The following is a 19657-nucleotide window of genomic DNA, read 5'->3' as shown; positions in this document are numbered from 1 at the left end:
CAATAATGAGGTTTGACCAGCTCTCTTGGATGCAAATCAATAGTGCAAACAAAGCCGAACTAGTACAGTGTGGGAAAGTTTTTCAAAACTACAGACAACAAAATGCTGTCATGTGTAACAGCTCCAATAGACTCACAGCAATGTTATTTTTCGTTAATCGTTTAGGGGTGAAAAAATTAATTCAATATACACTAACAGTGCTTTTATGTTAGCACACACACACAAAAAAAAAGCATATAAAGGGATACTCCATCCCAAAATGAAAATGTTGTCATTAATCACTTACCCCCATGTTGTTCCAAACCTGTAAAAGCTTCATTGGTCTTCAGAACACAGTTTTAGATATACTGGATGAAAACCGGGAGGCTTGAGACTGTCCCATAGACTGCCAAGTAAGTTACACTGTCAAAGTCCAGAAAAGTATGAAAAGCATCGTCAGAATAGTACATCTGCCATCAGTGGTTCAACCGTGATGTTATTAAGCAATGAGAATACTTTTTGTACGTGAACTTTTTCTTTATTCAACAGTTTGTCTCCTGTGCATCATTTTGGAGAATATGAACAGAATAGTGTACGCAGTTTATCTCATATTATCCGAAATGGGGCTACGGTGATCTGTAGAGACACAGTGGAGACAAATTGTTGAATAAAGTTATTATTTTTATTTTGTGGCAGATGATGTCAGATGGACTATTCGCTTTTCATACTTTTCTGGACTTTGACACTGTAACTTACTTGGCAGTCTATGGGACAGTCACAAGCCTCCCGGTTTGCATCCAGAATATCTTAAATTGTGTTCTGAAGACAAACAAAGTGATTATTGACAAAATTTTCATTTTGGGGTGGAGTATCCCTTTAAGAAAGAATCTGATTGTAGCTATGTGTATGTTTACATAAGCTCTGCAATCAGCACTTCAGTCAGGTCACAGCAAATTTATTTATTTAACACTTTATGTAATAGATTACTTTAAAGCAAGCAGCTGTGATTTTCTCCAGTGTGGAGCTACAGTAGTTAATGGTAAATCTTTTTATTAGTAAAGACAAAAAAAAAAAAAAAACCTACATTAACATGATAGTTTGATTTGCATAAAGAGCTTGTTTTATCTCAGAACTTTGATTCTCATAAATCTGTAAGGTATTCTGAGAGATAATGTTGTATTTCCAAAAATAAAACGTCTGATTTATTATATTTCTATTAGAAATCATTCTAATGTACTGATTTGCTGCTCCAAAAAATATTTATCATTATTATTATGTTGTTGTTGAAAACAGCTGAATATTTTTTTCAGGTTTCTTTGATGAATAGAAAGTTCAGAAGATCAGCATTTATCTGAAATGGTAATCTTCTGTAACATTATAAATGTTTTTGTCAATTTAAATCATCCTTGCTAAATAGAAGTATTAATTTCTACAACACCCCCCCCCCCCCCCCCCCCCTTTTGAATGGTATTGCGTATAATGTAACAAAAGCTTTTTATTTCAGATCAATTCTGATCTCTGGATCTTTATATTCATCAAAGAATCCTGAAAAAAATTTTACTCAGCTGTTTTAAATATTGATAATAATAATAATAATAATAATAGTAAATGTTTCTTGAGCAGCAAATCAGCATATTAGAATGATTTCTGAAGGATCATATGACACTGAAAACTGGAGAAAATTCCGCTTTGATCACAAGAATAAATTACATTTTAAAGTATATTTAAATAGAAAGCAGTTGTTTTAAATTGTAAAAACATTGCACAATATTACTGCTTTTGCTGTATTTTGGATCAAATAAATGCAGACTTGGTGAGTAGAAGAGACTTCTTTAAAAAAACATTAAAGATCTTAACGTTATTCAAAAACTCTTGACTGGTAATCTCTCTTAAAATACCTTAATGGGTTACGATCATCAACACAGTCCTGAGCTAGATTAAGCATTGATCTCTGCAAACCAAATTATCACATTAATCAAATAATCAAATTTCTATAATCCTGAAATTCTGCTTCATATATGGCTCATGTGCTTTCTTAAATGTAACTCTGTGGGACTTCTGAGCAATTTTTCCCCCAAGTTGTGTCTGATCACAAAATGCACAAAAGAGCACTTCTTCTAAACAATCCATACAATTTGAGGTGCCATTCATGTCTATAGCAGGAAAGCTGTTATATGAGGAAAATGACAAAGCAGTTTGTTTAATACTTAGAATTTCTCAAATATACAATTTATTAATATATGTTACACTGTCTATAAATCATGATTTCATCAGCGGCATCCTCAACAGTTTAAAAACTGACGCAAGTGTGGGTAAGACAAATACAAATAGAGCAACTCTCATCCACAACCGGCATCCTGACAGCCCTCCAATTCTTGTGTTTATATTCTGCATACCTCCACTCCGTGTTATTCAAAAAACAGAGACCCCGAAATGACGGGGAAAAAAGACGTGTGCGTTCTCCCTCTCTCTCTCTCACTTTCTCCGACTCCCCTTTCTATTTTCTTCTGAAAGGTTTCACTGCACTTCAGCCAACCCCCCCCTGGTTTGTGCTCCTCACACTGACACCCCCCTCCTCCACCCACCTTCACTTGGGAGTACAGCCCTGGGATGCCAGATGTATTACAGAGTGAAGCGCAGCAATGTAAACACTGAGTCCTGCCATGGATGCCGGGTGGTCCGGCCCTCCCCCTCCCCATCCTCCCTCTCTCTGTGGCCGAGGGGGTGGAGGAGTTCAGAGAAAGAGAGGGGGGGGGGGGGGAACGTAGTAGCTGAAGTGTTATATGTGTTTTGGCTAGAACTGCCATTATTCTGCAATCTGCTGTTTCGGTTAATGCTTCGTTTGTATGGCCCGGGATGCCTCAAAGTTATACTTTAGCCCACACCTAGACTGGTTTCCTTTCAGTTCTTTGGGAATGGTTTAGTAAACTTGTGGTGAAAATTGAAACGTTAAAACATGCCTGATGTAGCATGGTTAATGTATAAAAAAAGTGTTCGCTAATGTATTTTATTGGCAACCAAGAGGGATATTGACGTTTAAAAAGTGATTTTAGAATAATGAAATTTGTAGCAGATGAATAAAACAGTCATGGAAATTATTGGTGCATCTGTTGCAGTTTTTAATTAATGTATTAGCTAACTTAGATTAGTGGTGGTTATACCACAGACTCCTGTATCAGCCAGTCAGAAAGCTCTATTCCAGAGAGCCATGTAGTAATAATAATAATAATAATAATAATGATATATTTATTTTGAAACCCTGGCTAATTGGAAATGTCCCAGTGATATCTTATTTTGCCAAAACTCACTGAATGTTTGGGTAGGTGTGCGCACAGTACCACCCCCAACCCACACACACTTTTCCCCATGCTTTTTGTTGCAGTGCGATCCAGTTCATCTGAATAGTTTTTTTCTAAAGGGGAAGGGACTTGAATGAAGCCAGCAATGTGGAAAAATCTACCCATTCAGGCCCCTCTGAATGTACATCTCTGGATTGCAGTAAGCTGTATTTGTAGGCAGCGGCCTGCTAAATACATCCATTTTTCGTGGTGCAGATCTGGACAGGTGATTAGCATAATTAGAGGAGAGCTGGCCATACATATGGTAATGCAGTGTGGAGTAAATGGCAGCTGTGGTGTAAAATTTGTGTCAGGGGTCGAACAGGCTGCTCGGGGGCATTGTGTTACAGCTGTGGGTCAGGGACTCTCTCTCTCTCCCTCACTTTTTCTTTTTCTCTCACTTTCACTTTCCCTCTTTCCCACCATTCGTATCTCATCTGCGAAAGGTGGAAAAGATATTGGTGAAGGTCATCTTATGGAGCCATTACAAGTCTATTTACGGATATGCTACCTTTTTGAATCACTATGTAAATTGACGTGTAAAACCGATTTTCTTTGCAGCCGTAAAAAAATACTTTGGAAGGCAGCTTGTCTGTTTAGATGCGAGCGTGCCGGTCGGTGTTGAAACTGTGTGCCATTGACAGGGCTGGTTGCAGTGTTCTGTGGTTTGTTCTTGGAGTTGAGCGGGTCATGCAAGGGAGAGACTTCATGCTGCTATGACCCTGTACAGAAACTTCTGTGCGACCACAGGGAGTCTCTCTGAGGTGGGGTCTAATCCAGCTAATCCTGCCCGCAACACAGTCATAAAAAGTGCCTCCCTGTGCCGCCATTGCCACACACAGCCCCTTTCTCCAACCCCCCCACCTAAAAAAGCAGCCATTAGCCACACCATCCCATCATGGAGTGACCCCAGCAACCGTTCCCCCTGGCCCTCCAGCCGCGTGATTGGCGTAGTCGGCGGGATGAAGTGGTGGGCGGTAGGGGAGCTTGCGGTAGTGTGGAGTTATGTCATGATCTTGAAGGGGTTGGATGCAGAGGTTTTGGCGGGGGTGGGGTGTGGTGTATTTCTTTTGTACCAAACCCCTCACACCCCTTTGAAACAGCCACTCAAAAGCCACTCTGCAGCTGAATGGCAAGAATAGTAATGCGCCTAGGAATGGGTACCAAAACCCGGTATTTAATCAGTCCTAGGACTAAATTATGAAAGTTTGAATTACTGGTAAGCCTTAAGCAAGACCTTAGAGGTTTTGGTATCGGTACTGGAGAAATTAAAAAAGCAAACATAAATTTATTATTGCTATACATTATCTTGCAAATTCTATCTCACCAGAGTCGCTAGCTGTTTTTATATGCAATAATATTCGAACATTTGTCTATGATGCATTTTTGCTATTCTCAATTCAGAAGCGCGATCATGCTCATGCGGAGAAGCTTCGATTATTGCTTCTAATTATTACGGCCACATTTCTTCTAGCGCAACTTCTTTCCCTTCAGAGCACTGCGCATTCGTTCCTCCCTAAAACCCAAACTTAAAGTCAGAATCAGCTCAATAAGTGATTGTTATAAAATGCCATTGTATACTGTAGCTAAATTTCGGGACATTTTTGATAATAAAATGTTCAAAGCACAATCCGCACAAGAGACGCTGTTCCCCAGTGGGGCGCTCTTCAAAACGGACAAGCTTATTACACTTTGAGCTTTGAGCGCATCAAAATGATCAAATACACACAAAAAATGCCAAAATGGCCAGCCTGGAGTGTATTTACTTAAACAGAGTTTATGTCTTAAGTGGACATAAACAGTTGGGAGAAAATCCGATGTGTCAATATATTGTCTTAAGGCAGTGGTTCCCAAACTTCTTGCAGCATGCACCCTTTTCTAGTGTTTGACACCTGTCAAGCACCCCCCAACACCTTACTCTGGTTTAACTTCACATTTTTAATTGCAATAACTAAATACAAATATTCACTGTAGATTAGAAAACAACAAAAAGAAAATCTGTTATAAATACAAAAGTTTACTACCATTTTTAATAGAGATGGATAGGCCTGCATGTTTGCACACAGATCATCAGAAATTGGGGTAATGGATGACAGTTTTGTTAAACTTCACATTTTTATTTGCAATAACTAAATACAAATATTCACTGTAAATTACAAAACATAAAAAATCTGTTATAAATACAAAAGATTACTCCCTTGATTTATTCTAAGTGCCCGTTTTTAACCAGGTGTCCATTTTGATGAATGTAGTAAGTGAAAAAATAAATGAACGAATTATCAGTTAGCGCCTAATATGAACAGGGCGGGGCTATTGTGACACAGATGTGTTTGTAAAATGAAATTAAATCATGAGTAATTTATAGCTTGTAATGTGAAATGTTATTTCTTAATAAAACTTTCGCATGTGAAGTTTACCTCAGTTAAATACGTAAAAATAATAAAGAGACAATTTTTTTTCCATGCCATTACAAACATTCTCTCGTGCACCCCCGGTGGTCAGTCTGCTGCACCACTAGGGGTGCGCGCACCCCAGTTTGGGAACCACTGTCTTAAAGTGACAGACTGGCGCTTGGCCCATCAATGTTAATCAATAAAAAAAAACGAAAAGACAAAATCACTCATAGCTCTTACTCTGAATAACGTTTAATAATAGTTTTAATAAGCATTAATCTATCAATACATACAGTGAAAACTATGCAGCGTTCATTTACATTTGATTACTTTTAGATTTCTTTTGGATATTACTTTTAGGATATTACTTACCTGAACAGTAATGTTAGTAGACCGTCATGGAAAAATTAGAGCATTGTTTATTTCATTTTATTTGGACATTTGTTTTATTGTATTTGTCAGTTTGTTTTACTTTGTTTCTTTGTTCATGTTCTTACTGTATCTTATCTTATGTATAAAACACACAAAAAAAGCCTGCACACTTGTGCATTTACAAATTGATGTTTTATATTCATTTCATTAAATATTTATTTTACATTTCAGAATATGAAGCAATGTTAATTCGGCTCTTAATTTGTCATATATTTATAAATCTTAACGATACCCATCTCAAATTGCACCACTTGAAGACTCAGGGCATTGGGAGAGTCCTTCCAATGGCTGCTCCCCCTCTTCATGAAAGGGAGGTTCAAGGGTTAATGTTATGCAACAAACTGAATGGGCACAGTGGAGGCACCAACACACACTGACATGCACAGCAGATTCACTGGCTGCCGTGCTGCACTCCGCACCCCTTACACACCTGTGGATTATAGACACGTAGAAGATACTAGATTAGAATCTGTATTGTATGTGTGCTAAATTTATACTCAGCCTCTAACACACAGGCTAGCAAGTAAAATCTGAGAATTTATTAAGAATTGGCTAACATCATTTAGTCGCCCATAGTTAAGATTTAGTTACATATGCGAGTGATTTACTCGCAGTGTAGAGAGTTGATATTAGTTAGCGGAACAGATATCTGTTGATTGTCTGAGATGTTTATAGGTGTCTTAACTGCTGCACCAACTTTCTTTTCTTTTGCCATGTTGCCTTTTGTTGTGCTGTGATAATTTTTTTTGCTTCATACAAATAATTGTGAGGAACATTTCATCAAATAATTCTTGTCTTCATAGAGATCATTTCCTGAAACAGTTTATTATTGTTATTGTTGATCATTTAAATTATCAGAATTTACTAAATGTTAAGTATTATTACTATTATTATTATTATTATTTTTTAGGATGGAAGTTATAAGATTATTAATTCAGGTTCCAGTTGAATTTATTAATTCTACATTTTATATATACAGTATATATTTACATTTCAGAATATAAAGCAATGTTAATTCAGCAAATTTGTCATATATAAATCTTAACTATAACCATCCCAAATTATTATTATTTATTTTAAATTTTTTTGAGAAAAGTACTCTTATTAAGTCTGTTTCATGAGTCTTTTTGACTGGTTGTTTAAAAAGAATATTACATGATTAAGATCTGGTTCACAAGTCCTTATCCTAAGGTTTTTTTAACTGATTACCACATATGGTTCAGTGTTGTGACCTAAAAGATTGTTGATTTTTTCCTGTTACACCATTTCCCAGCAAAATGAATTTATCTACACCTGTCGTTGTTGATGCGGTTCATGGGCTTTTTTCTGAAGATTTGATCCGCAGGATTACATAAACGTGCTGGCTTTTCAAAGCGCTTTAAACACACATGCTGTCCTGTTTGACTGAATTCCCCTCTTGTTCTCTGTCATTTTTTCTCACTTATTTTCTTTTGGTGTTAATTTCATACCTGAGGCAAGGCCATTTGTGACCCCAGAACCTGTGCATCTCTGGAGGGGTGTTGAATTCTCCAGGGTTCAGGTCATAATTCGATGTTTCCAGTGTGAGCTTTGTTACACTTTGTTATAGTTCCTTCCTGTTGCCTCTGTAGGTCTTGACGTGCATCAAAGGAGAAATTCATGATGTAAAGGTGACCTAGTTCATGTTAATCCAGAGTGGAGACATTTCTGATTGAAAAGCTGATGTCTGAGGTTGTTTTATCCCCAAAGCATGTTGGTGTTCCCAGGGCCTCAAAATCAGGAACATGCTAAGCTTGTTTGGAACGTAAACAACCTGGTCCCCATAATCATGTTGAAGTAAAGTTCAGGCTCTCTTGAAGCTGCAATTAATGAGGGATATTATAAACATGTCCCAAAACAAGATCAGATGAATGTTTGGGCCCAAGAAAAAAGAAATCCTTTGGTTTTTCATAATGCTTCTAGACGTTTCCCTCTTTCTAAATCTTTTTCACCGGCTGGGTGGTCTGCCCTGAGGAAAAAAAACACGGTTATTTTCAACTTTAATACAATTACAATGGTTTGAAAATATCCAACGTATGTCTGTCTCATGAATTGAAAAGCACTGTTAAATTTGATTATATCTTATAACTTGTTACAGATTGTTTTACACAGACCTTCCCTCCCAGAGCTGGAGTAGGTTAAAGAGAAAAATACATTTTCTTGCTTTAGTTACCAAACACAAAGATGTTTCTGTATTTTTTTAAGTTTTAGTGGTTTGGGGGGGGGGGGGGAGCATAAAACAACATTTTTTGTTGTTTTATGCTTGTTTATACTGCGTGAAATTGAGACCATTTTGCCATATTTTCAGAGTGTGGAAATCTGTGAAAAGCCTTAGTTTGGTTGCCACTCACATCTGTTCATGTCACTGTATATGTGGTAGAAAAGTAGAAAGCACACACTTGTAGTTGAGGGTCACTCGATCCATTTTTGTTGGGTTCTATAGAAGAATATTTTTTAAATGTCTCTTGTTACAGCTTGTTTTGCATGTAGGTTTAGATGCTTTGATTCTTCCCCCTAAATAATACAGTTTGGGGGATCATGTGAGTGCCATTATGTTTAACCTTTGTTACGTGCTTTCAGAAATGTACTGAAAATGTACCTCGATTCCTTATACACCAGCTTTGGTATGAGTAGATGATTTGCTTGATGACGTTCAGAGGAGTTGACTGATTACCTGTTTGAGACTGTATTATTTAGTGGTCGACCGCTATATTGCCAAGGCCGATATATTGACCGATATTTGGTATTTTTCAAATATCGGCATTGGCCGATAAGTTTCTCTGCTTCACCGATATGTTCAAGGTGGGACTTTTATTTTGACAGTTACTTTGATGGCACTGTGAGCGGCAGTGCCTGAGCGCGCACACAGTGACAGTGCTCACACACTCTCTCTCTTGTTCATCGTCGTTGTTAACAGTTCTGTCTAATACTGATAGAAGTCTGTCTAATAATCAGATAGAACGGTTAAAAAAGGAATTAATGTATACAGAAAGTATTATAACGATTGTTTTTAAATTAGGCCTATTAGTAATAGAAAGGCAAACATTATAATACTTTCTCGTTTGCGGTCAGCATTAAGCAAATATGCATTTATATAGTTTAAACAAATCTTTGAATGACTTAAGAACATTTAATTTCACAAACCTTGCAAACTCCGTCGAATCCAGCTGTAAGATCTTGTGAAGTGTGTATGTGTTTCCAGCATGATCACGTGTTCTCTGCATGATGGTCGGTCCATGTGAATTGAATGCTTTAACCTTTAAACTCATGATTTCAAATTATGCTACACTTTATGCATTTGCCCACTGTCATATTCATGTCATTTTCACTGTGTGCTGTATGTAAAATGAGGGTTACCCTTGTTTTATTTGAAAAATATGATTGCCTTTATATAAGTGCCCTGTTGGTTATAGTTTTTACTTTTTTATTTTATTTTATAATTGAATAAAATATTTATGTATTTGTGAAAAATACTGTCATCTAAAGTATAAGCATATTTCTTTTACACATTTACTTTTTAATCCATTGTCAAATGATTTCAAATTTCTTAAATATGAATAATAATATATATATATATTTTTAAATCATATCGGCTTTATATCGGCCATCGGCCCCCCGCTTTCCAAGATATCGGCATCGGCTGTCAAAAAACATGTATTGGTCGACCACTTACCTGGTTCAGAAAAACTGTGAAGTTCTTGTGAACCATGTTTCTCTAGGGTGCTTGATTCTGGAAACGGAGAAGTCTTCTATTCTCGGAGGTCAGGTAGAGAGCGCGTGAAGAATCGACAGCTTTGAGAGTCAGACTTGGACGGTGTTCATCAGGCCGCTTTGAAAGGCTGCTTTTGTCGCTGTTCCTGTGCGGAGCTTATGTGTGCCACACAACGACTCTTCTGCACCGGCTCAATAGCAGCCAAGCTCTCACACACACGTGTATACTTACAGACGTACTTCTGCGCACACTCATAACTCTTAAGCCTGAATTTGAAGGCTGTGAAGAAGACTGCAGGTGTTAAAGGGTGTACTGAAAGGCAGTTTGGAGTCAAGTTAACAGGACATATGGGAGCCAGTACATGTGTTAGCGTTTCCTTTCATCGAGGCTGGAGGATATGATTGATTATGATGAGACTGTGCTTGACCCTGTGTGACGACAGTGAAAGTTATGACTGCTTGTCACTAAAGAATTCTGAGTGACTTTTTATCATGCTTCTTGGTTTCTTGTGGGTTTTTCAACTGCTTATTTATGTTAACAAGCAAATAAATGAATTATGCAATCATTATTCCTCACCACATGTGAGTTGTAGCTTGATGAATTGAATGTGATAAGCTAAAAATACAGTTTACTGTGAAATAGTACAGAGAAAATGTCTTTGCATGCAAAAAAAAAACCATACTTTACAATTAGTGTCATCTGGGTTGAAAAACAAATGACTCTTACTAGTTGATTCTTTTAATGATTTGAGTCACTTTTATGAATGTTTTGCCAAATTAAGTCTTAATTTTTTTTAAGTGTATGTCTATTATAATTCAGTTTTAATAAAATGCATTTAAATTTGATTTTAAAAAGTCTAACTTAATTGTATTATAAATATCAAACTGAATTATAACTTACTTAATTAAAATATAAAGAACAAGTCCACGATCAAAAAACGTCATATCGCACACCCCTACAACACTTTAAAGGGTTAGCTCACCCAAAAATCAAAATGATTTCATGAATAACTCACCCTCATGTCGTTCCAAACCTGTGAAACCTCAGTTAATCTTCGGAACACAGTTTAAGATATTTTAGATTTAGTCCGAGAGCTCTCAGTCCCTCCATTGAAACTGTGTGTACGGTCTACTGTCCATGTCCAGAAAGGTAATAAAAACATCTTCAAAGTAGTCCATGTGACATCAGAGGGTCAGTTAGAATTTTTTGTAGCATCGCAAATACATTTTGGTCCAAAAATAACAAAAGCTACGACTTTATTCAGCATTGTCCAAGATTGACTCGTTCTCGAGTCAAGAACCGGTTGCATCGGTTTTGGGATCACCAGTAGTTCTTTCGGACAGTTCGATTCAATAAACCGGTTGTAGAAAACGGTTCACCGGTTCTTTTGCGCTCGATGTAATGGCATCATTGGCGATGACTGCAAGCCTTTGGTTTACCCGCACTCATAACATTAGCACAGAATCAGTTTAGAATCAATCACCAAAAAAATCCGTTCGGTTCAGACGCTCTGTGTGTCGGTTTGCTTCACGCTGAATCACACACGTGCAGTATCATCAGCTCCTCGGTTCTCAAATCGGATGCGTCTGACAGAAAAGGCTCTTGACTAGAGAACGAGTCAATCTTGGCTCGGTGTTCATCTTCAGTTCTCTCTTCACAGCATTTCAGTCAGTGTACTGTTTGAGTAAATGAATTACTCCAGAATATTGGTTTGTTTGAACTCAGAGGGAGTGTCAGCCACATTAAAAAAGTTAACAGCTTAAGTCATTTGTGTATTAATGCTTATTGGAGATGCGAACCATTTCAAACGATTCAGTTTGATTTGGTGAACTGGTTCAAAAAGATCCGGTTACATCGACATGGACTTCTTTGAAGATGTTTTTATTACCTTTATGGCCATGGACAGTATACCATACATACATTTTCAATGGAGGGACAGAAAGCTCTCGGACTAAATCTAAAATATCTTAAACTTGTTTCTGAAGACGAACAGAGGTCTCACGGGTTTGGAACGACATGAGGGTGAGTTATTAATGAGATAATTTAGATTTTTGAGTGAACTAACCCTTTAAGCTGTGGAGTTTGAAGCATTTAGGCCTAATGTTGCATTTAGTCCCTCTTTTCTCCATATTATTATTTCCTGTTACCTCTTAAATCTGCTTCTAAATAAAAATACTAAAAGGTTATAGAGAATCATCTGAAAGTCTTCTCCATCACTTTTCTTCTCCATTTCACAGTGGGCGGCAGGGTGAATCAGGAACTCAAATACACACGGCAGAAGATCGGAGAGGAGGCCATGTTTAGGCCTCAGCTCATGATACAGATGCCACGACAGGAAGGTGCTAACATTCTGACTGTAGAGGCGTTGAAGCAGCACCTCGACTCTGCAATAAAGGCCAGCAGAGTGCAAATTTACATGTACAACAGGTAACGGCACAACAGCTTCTGAACAGTTATTTCTCTTTGGGTATTTGACGTGTAAGCAGAACCTGATTTTACCAAGTAAGACATGTTCCTGGGACAACATCTTTGTTGTCCCTGGAACAACATTGTGATTAACCAATCAGATTTGAAGAACCAGTTTATAGATTTTGTGAAGTTTATGCTTAAAATCACTGTTTGGTGCTTGTACATCAGTCATTCATATATCATTTCCTCTGATTTTAGGGATTACTCATGGTTAAGGTTAGGTTTAGTGAGTGAAGTGAGTGAAGTGAGTGAAGTGACATTCGGCCAAGTATGGTGACCCATACTCAGAATTTGTGCTCTGCATTTAACCCATCCGAAGTGCACACACACAGAGCAGTGAACACACACACACACTGTGAACACACACCCGGAGCAGTGGGCAGCCATTTATGCTGCGGCGCCCGGGGAGCAGTTGGGGGTTCGGTGCCTTGCTCAAGGGCACCTCAGTCGTGGTATTGAGGGTGGTGAGAGAACTGTACATGCACTCCCCCCACCCACAATTCCTGCCGGCCCGGGACTCGAACCCACAACCCTTCGATTGGGAGTCCGATTCTCTAACCACCAGGCCACGACTTCCGTTTAGGTGTAGGGATATGGTCAAGAATACATTTTTGGAGTAAAATGTTGTTCCAGGGTCAACAAAATATGTTGACCTAGGAACACATCTAACTCAGCAATATCAGGACGTGCTGACGTGTAACATGTCATTGGACTTTTTTATCAACCAAAATTATAGGTTAAAATTTGGGAAAGTATGTATTTTAAATCCTGTAACTGGTCACTATTTCCTTTGCGTTTTCTGCTTTAATGGTAGTTCACAAGATTATAGTTCCACTAATTTCCTCTGTTGTGTTTTCAGGCAATGGAACTTGGAACATTTATGCTACAAATCAGGGGAATTTGTTACAGAAACCAATTTTGTGGACCAGGTATGTGAGAATGGTTACAATATCTTTTTAAAGATTGACGTTTTAGTAGAAATTAGTAAAATTCAGAGGAGGGCCTCTAAGGACTTGTTACAATAAAAGAGCATTTAACTTTTCAGATTATAGAGAAACTGCACCCATGTCTGATCATCACTCCTCTAGACTGCTTCTGGGAAGGTGCTAAGCTACATTCAGGAACAGTCTACCTCCCGTAAGTTACACACACCTTTCTGTATTTGCTTGGAGCCTGTAATGTTTGATCCTGTCCCAGCTGGCTCTTGTCATCAAGTTGATTTGCCAGAAAGGCCATTTTCATACACTAAATACTTCACTGACATGTCCTTCCTGTGAATAGAGCCTTGTTGAAAACCAGTAAACAAGCAAAATAAATTTAAAGTTTTTCCTTCCAAACAAGAGAGGTGGTGAAAAGACTATTTTACTGTGTTTATTTCATAAATTACCACTTTACGGATAATTTATTTAAAAATTTAATTCAGGCAAGATTTTTAATGTGATTTAAATCAATTTTAGTCTCTGTATGGTGAAATTCAATAATCAGTCAAACTCAGCAAGTGAAATATTAACTACGAGTTAAACAGAAACCAACAAAAAAAAAAATGGCAAAAACCACTTAGACTATGCATGTAAGATTAAGTCCATAAAGTGCAGGAAGGATATTTGATTATTAAATCAAGTTTTGTTTTGCATTTCCCTGTGTATTTTGGTTCAGTTTAACTACAGTATAATCTGTATATGTCCCATGAAGTATATGTATATATATATATATATATATATATATATATATATTAGGGGTGTAACGGTACGCAAAAATCACGGTTCGGTACATACCTTGGTTTTAAAGTCATGGTTCGGTTCATATTCGGTACAGTAAGGGAAAGAAATGCAAACATTAAACTGCAGGTTGTTTATTACTATAAACTTTTTTAACAATTTGTTTACACTTTTGTTAAATACTTTTTAATAAAATATATATAAAATAAAAAAAAGAATAAGAAATAAAATACTGCTGCAAAGTTCTCCACTAAATAAAATACTCTCAGTCTCAAACCAATATCATATAATAAAATTTAATGAAAAATATAAATAAATAACTATGATTACAGTGAAGCATTACCAATCCCAGCTTGTAAGCCTGCTCATATTTAAAAAGTATATATATATATAACTTTTCCAAAGTGTAAAGTGCAGCATCAGCAGTTTCAGTTTTTAGACCTGCTCAGATTTCGTTATTGCGTTGGACTGATCGTTTTTTTCCTAGTTGTAGTGATGTTCACACTCGCGTGATGCCTTTTGAAAACCTTAGGCCGGTGACACATTGGCATATTGCACCTGTCAAACATAGTCTATTTTGCCGTCAATACTGTTGACGGTGTCCTTTATCAGTAAGCTTTATATTTATGCTCAACATCATGTATAGATATTGTTGTCTTGAAGACAAGATCCTGGTCTGTCGGCGGCCTCCCTCTATGTCACCTACAGTAGCAGCAGCGCGCCAGCACAATTCTGGTGTGTAAAGACACAGAAAACGCGAAGCAGCCGTCACGCAACTGACACGCAACAGAAACGCCACGCTCACGCCACGCACCCAGTGTGTCACCAGTCTTAGAATCAGCTGCAGGCTGGGATTCGTTCTGAACGCGGAGACTTCCGCCACTTAATATGTTCGTTTGGAAACACGAAAATGTACCTATGTTCCGCACACAAAATATTGCATTCGGTCATTCGGTACACACGTGCACCGTACCGAAAGCCCTGTACCGAAACGGTCCGCTATGAATACACCCCTAATATGTATATATGTATACAAAAAGTTTTATTAATCATGATTAAATACTGTGCAAAGTGGTGTTCCACAGTCTCCTGTGGTATTTTCTGAAGGCCTTCATTGTGATGCTGAACCGCTCAAAACCTCACACAATTGTTCCACTTCTGCTGCTAATGTCTCCTTGTGACAGTTACACTCAGTAGACAACCACCAAGTCTGCTAAAGCTTTTCTGCCCTCCTCCGCACCCTCTCTTTCCCTCCTTCATGGATGGTAAATAAGGATTTTACTGTGTTCTGGTTGGGGGACTTGGAATAATGACTCAAGCCTGGTTAGGCACATACAATGTGGTCTGAACCGCTGCAGGCCTGCCAGAAGAGAAAGAGAGAAGGGTGAGCAGAAGAAAACACATACAGAAAAAAGCGAAGAATGATAGACAGAGGGAGAAATTAGAGAAAGATGGGGCAGGGACGGAAAGATGGAGAGGGTTTGACAGAGGAGCTGTGGAAGTGGACAGAAAGTGGGATGGTGAACTCAGTGCGAGGAAGGTCCGTTTGAGGATAGAGTCAAACTTACGGGCGAGACGGGAGACCATATAAAGATGCAGCAAGAGAAAGACAACATGGCAAGTAAAGTATGGGAGGTTTGTGAAACTGCTGCGTTGGGCTGTTAGTTGTGGGGAGATGCCAGGCCCTGAGCGGGATCACCCGACACGGCAGTATAATTAGAGGGGATGAAGATCAGATGAGTGGATTGATTCCATTTTCTCAAAGCTGTTATTATGGAGGCAGGCTGAAATCCAATCCCAGCTAGATTTGTGCTGCCACCGCTGTGACTTGCAAGCCTTCGGAATTCCATCCAGTCACCCTTGATCCGCTCCCGGATTGTTATGCTGAACCACTTTAAGCACATGCAGCATCCCATTAGCAGGGCTCAGTCTGTGCTTCTCCTTCATGGTTAAACATACACTATCGTTCAAAAGTTTAGGGTCAGTCAGATTTTTCTTATTGAAAGAATTTAATACTTCTATTCTGCAAGGACTTCTTAAATTGATCAGAATGTACAAGAACAAGATTTATAATGTTCCAAAAGCCTTATTTGATTTGAAATAAATGCTGTTCTTTTGAAGCCTGAAAATAGTTTTACAGTTTCTACAGAAATATTAAGCAGCACAACTGTTTTCAACATTGATAATAGTAAGAAATGGTTTTTGAGCAATGATGTGATGCTGAAGACTGAAGTAATGATGCTGAAAATTCAGCTTTGCCATCACAGCAATAAATTCCATCTTAAAATATATTAAAATGGAAAATAATTATTTTCAATTGTAATAGTATTTCATTATGTTACTTTTACAGTATTTTTGGTCAAACACAGTGAGTTCCGCATTAAATTATTTTTTTGAATGTAGCAGATCAATGTCAGTTTTACAACAGTGGACCAATCCTAAGACATTTTGGATAAAGTAAGAGTACTCAGTGTTTGCATTAGCAATGGCCTATGGAAGTTGATGTGCCTATAACCCCGCTTTCAATTCAATTCCATTGTATTTGATTCTGTAAAGCCTTAAGTCCGCATCAAAAAAATAGTTTCTTTTTTTCCCGGCAGTGGCAAAGACCCAGTGCAGTGGACCAACTTTGATCCGATGGGATTCGTTGCTGAGCTGAAGATGCTGAAGTATCCGGTGGACAGCTGGGAAGAGATGCTGGTCAAAGCAGAGGTTGGCCATGGCTATATGGACCGCCCCTGTCTGAATCCATCGGACCCCGACTGCCCGTTGTCAGCTCCCAACAAGAACATGACACGGGTGAGTTCAACATACAAGGGATGACACAGAACAACTGAAAATCATTTGTGATTATTTGTTATTTTGTGTTTGGTATCTGTTTTCGGTTTTCCCAGTCAAAGGCTACAGACAAAGATTCACTAATTAAAGCAGTGTTGTTTTGCAATTTGAGCGTGTCTCAGATTTATGATCTGTCATATTCTTAAGCCTTTGGACGTTGCTCGTGTTCTGACTGGTGGCTGCTATGGGCTTTCCAAAAAGTATATGAAATGGCAGGAGGAGCTTATCGTAGGTGGGACCAAGAAGAACGACAGCGGCAGACTTCTGAGGTAAGAGACAACTTTGCAAAGGGAATAAATTATTGGGAAAAGCATAGAAGAGAGAGAACGGAAAAAATGAAGTGTGTCTTTAAGTTTGTCGCAGTTTGACAATTTTTGGGCATTACGTGGCAGCGGATAAAAGATCACTTTGTCTTTCCTTCTCTCGTATGAACTTACATGTACAGTGTGTGTGGCTTGTTTTTTGTTTCTTTCTTGGCAGATTGTAATCATTAGTAAACTGCATATTAGTATTCATTCCCACACCTTTAACTCCAAGAGCGAAACATTTCTTTCCCCAGACCTCTTTAAGCTTGAGTGGGGACTGCGGACAGAATTCAGCATCCTCATTATGAAAGAACATTGTCATACATCCCAGAAATGTTAATACACAACAGTGGTGGTGGCGGAAAATATTATAATAGTGGCTTTGGAATCATCCACTGTGATTTCTATGAATCTTTTCATTCTGATAACCATCGTTTTCTGAAAAGAGAAATTCAAGGGTTTTTCTAGTGTTCACTGAACAATAGTAGGTTGACAAGTCCACTTGAGGGAGTCTGTACTCTACAGTTGGGGCTGTTTTAGCTCATCTGTGGAGCAAAGTGACAGGCCGCTGTTTTACATGTTAGTAGTTCTTTTTTAAGGTTTTTATCCCCAAGTAGTGACAGATAAAGTCAATACATTTTTTTTTATTACAGCATTACAGCATTTGTTTTTTTTTTATTAAAAAATATTTATAATAACAAATTCAGCTGCTAAACCATTTAAAAATGCTAAACCTGAAAGATTAGCATTTTAATATTGCTTTCAAAAAGTATACAATGGCATGTTTTGAGACGGACATAACGAGTTGATTCACTGAGGATATGAGGTGATTCAGTTCGTGATTCAGAGTAAAGAGTCTTGGGTCAATTAAGTTGATTCGTACTGATTCAGACTGTTGCCTACAACTGCAAACATCTCTCAATGTCTTTTGGCATACTCTTCAATACTGGAACAATATTGGAACACATTTGTTCCAATCTCACATCTATTCAGCATTGAAACACTTGGTCAATTTAAATTGTATGTCCAGTTCACCTTTTCACTCTTCTCTTACTCGCAGTGCACAGGCCCTTCAGACCATATTCCAGCTCATGACCCCAAAGCAGATGTACGAGCACTTGAAGGACTACGAGGAGGTCTCGCACATCAGCTGGAACGAGGACAAAGCAGCTGCCATACTAAAGGCCTGGCAGAGGAGATACTCTGAGGTAAATCTCACAGGTGCTCTGTGAATGTCCAGACTGCAGTCTACTTTAGTGGAGATATTTACAGTGATTGTTTCTGCTGTAGTATTTGTAGTAATTCATTCTTGCATGAAGTTTTACTTTGCTTAAAACTGGATCTTGTTAGGAACCGTTTAGGAGGCCCAATTCATTCCTCCAGCCCAACGTTGTGTTTCCTGGAACATACACTCACATACATGCACTCGTGCAGTGTGAAGGCATTCATCTTGAGTCATAAGTAATACATGCATTCCAAAGGGGCTGTGTCTCTTGAGGTTAGGACCCAGCTGTTTATGTGCAGTCCTTCAAAGGCATTGACTTCCCTTTTTTCACTTCTTCATACTTTTAAATGCTCAGGTTAAGTGTGAGCTTGGAAAAACGGGGCACATCTGCAAGGTCAGGAAAGGTTACGATAGGACAGTGTAGAAATGTATGCGCTAAACCCTTAGCATGTATTAGATGTGTTACGTTGTTGCATCGAAAGCATGACTTCTGGTGGTAGTTCAGTCCTGTTGCAAACAAATGCATTGCATTCATTTTTTCTGTTTGTTATCAGGGTAACACTTTACGTTGAGACGTCATGAGCTGACTAATGAACAACATTTTAATAGCATTCTTGAATGTTAATTATTATTATACCTACATATAACAAGTTGTATGAATTAACATTAATGAATGCATTATGAACAAACATGAATCAACAAATGAATAATAGTTTAATAGTTAAACTAATAGTTTAATTTGTTAACATTTAGTTAATGCAATGGGTGTTATATACAAACAATATTTTTAAAGCATTCATTAAGTGTGCATAATGTTAATGTTTTTATTTAACATATAATATTTTAAGATGTATAAATTAACATTAATGTACTATTAACAAATTTAAATTAATAATAGTATATTCACAGTAAACTTTATTTGGTAATCTTTAATTTAGTAAATTAACATGAAAATTTTAAAACATTTATTAACCCTGGTTAGTTGTTAATTTATAAAGGTACTATTTGTTAAATTCACATTTTCGCATAATAAATGTGTTTTTATACAACTTAACTTATATGTACATGTATGCCATTATGCAAAGTTAAAAATGTTAGATAGTATTATTCATTGTTATGGTACCTAATGCATTAAAGGGTTAGTTTGCCCAATTTGCTAAATTATGTCATTAATAACTCACCCTCATGTCGTTCCAAACCCGTAAGACCTCCGTTTATTTTTGGAACACA

The 19657-nt window shown here is 37.7% G+C and overlaps 1 protein-coding gene across 1 annotated transcript in view; it reads left to right on the top strand.

Annotated features, from left to right (window-relative positions):
• LOC132114478 (protein patched homolog 1-like) overlaps nt 1–19657 on the top strand; it is a 65105-nt gene that overhangs the window by 8497 nt on the left and 36951 nt on the right. The window contains exons 3-8 of the mRNA XM_059522614.1: nt 12110–12299; nt 13201–13270; nt 13387–13478; nt 16660–16858; nt 17045–17166; nt 18263–18410. Coding sequence (XP_059378597.1) covers nt 12110–12299; nt 13201–13270; nt 13387–13478; nt 16660–16858; nt 17045–17166; nt 18263–18410 — 821 coding nt within the window. The remainder of the gene's footprint in view (nt 1–12109; nt 12300–13200; nt 13271–13386; nt 13479–16659; nt 16859–17044; nt 17167–18262; nt 18411–19657) is intronic.

The sequence above is a fragment of the Carassius carassius genome, chromosome 34 (genome assembly GCF_963082965.1).
Source record: "Carassius carassius chromosome 34, fCarCar2.1, whole genome shotgun sequence".
NCBI lineage: Eukaryota > Metazoa > Chordata > Actinopteri > Cypriniformes > Cyprinidae > Carassius > Carassius carassius.
The sequence above is the reverse complement of the archived record's forward strand: the minus strand, read 5'-3'. Positions and strand labels throughout refer to the sequence as shown.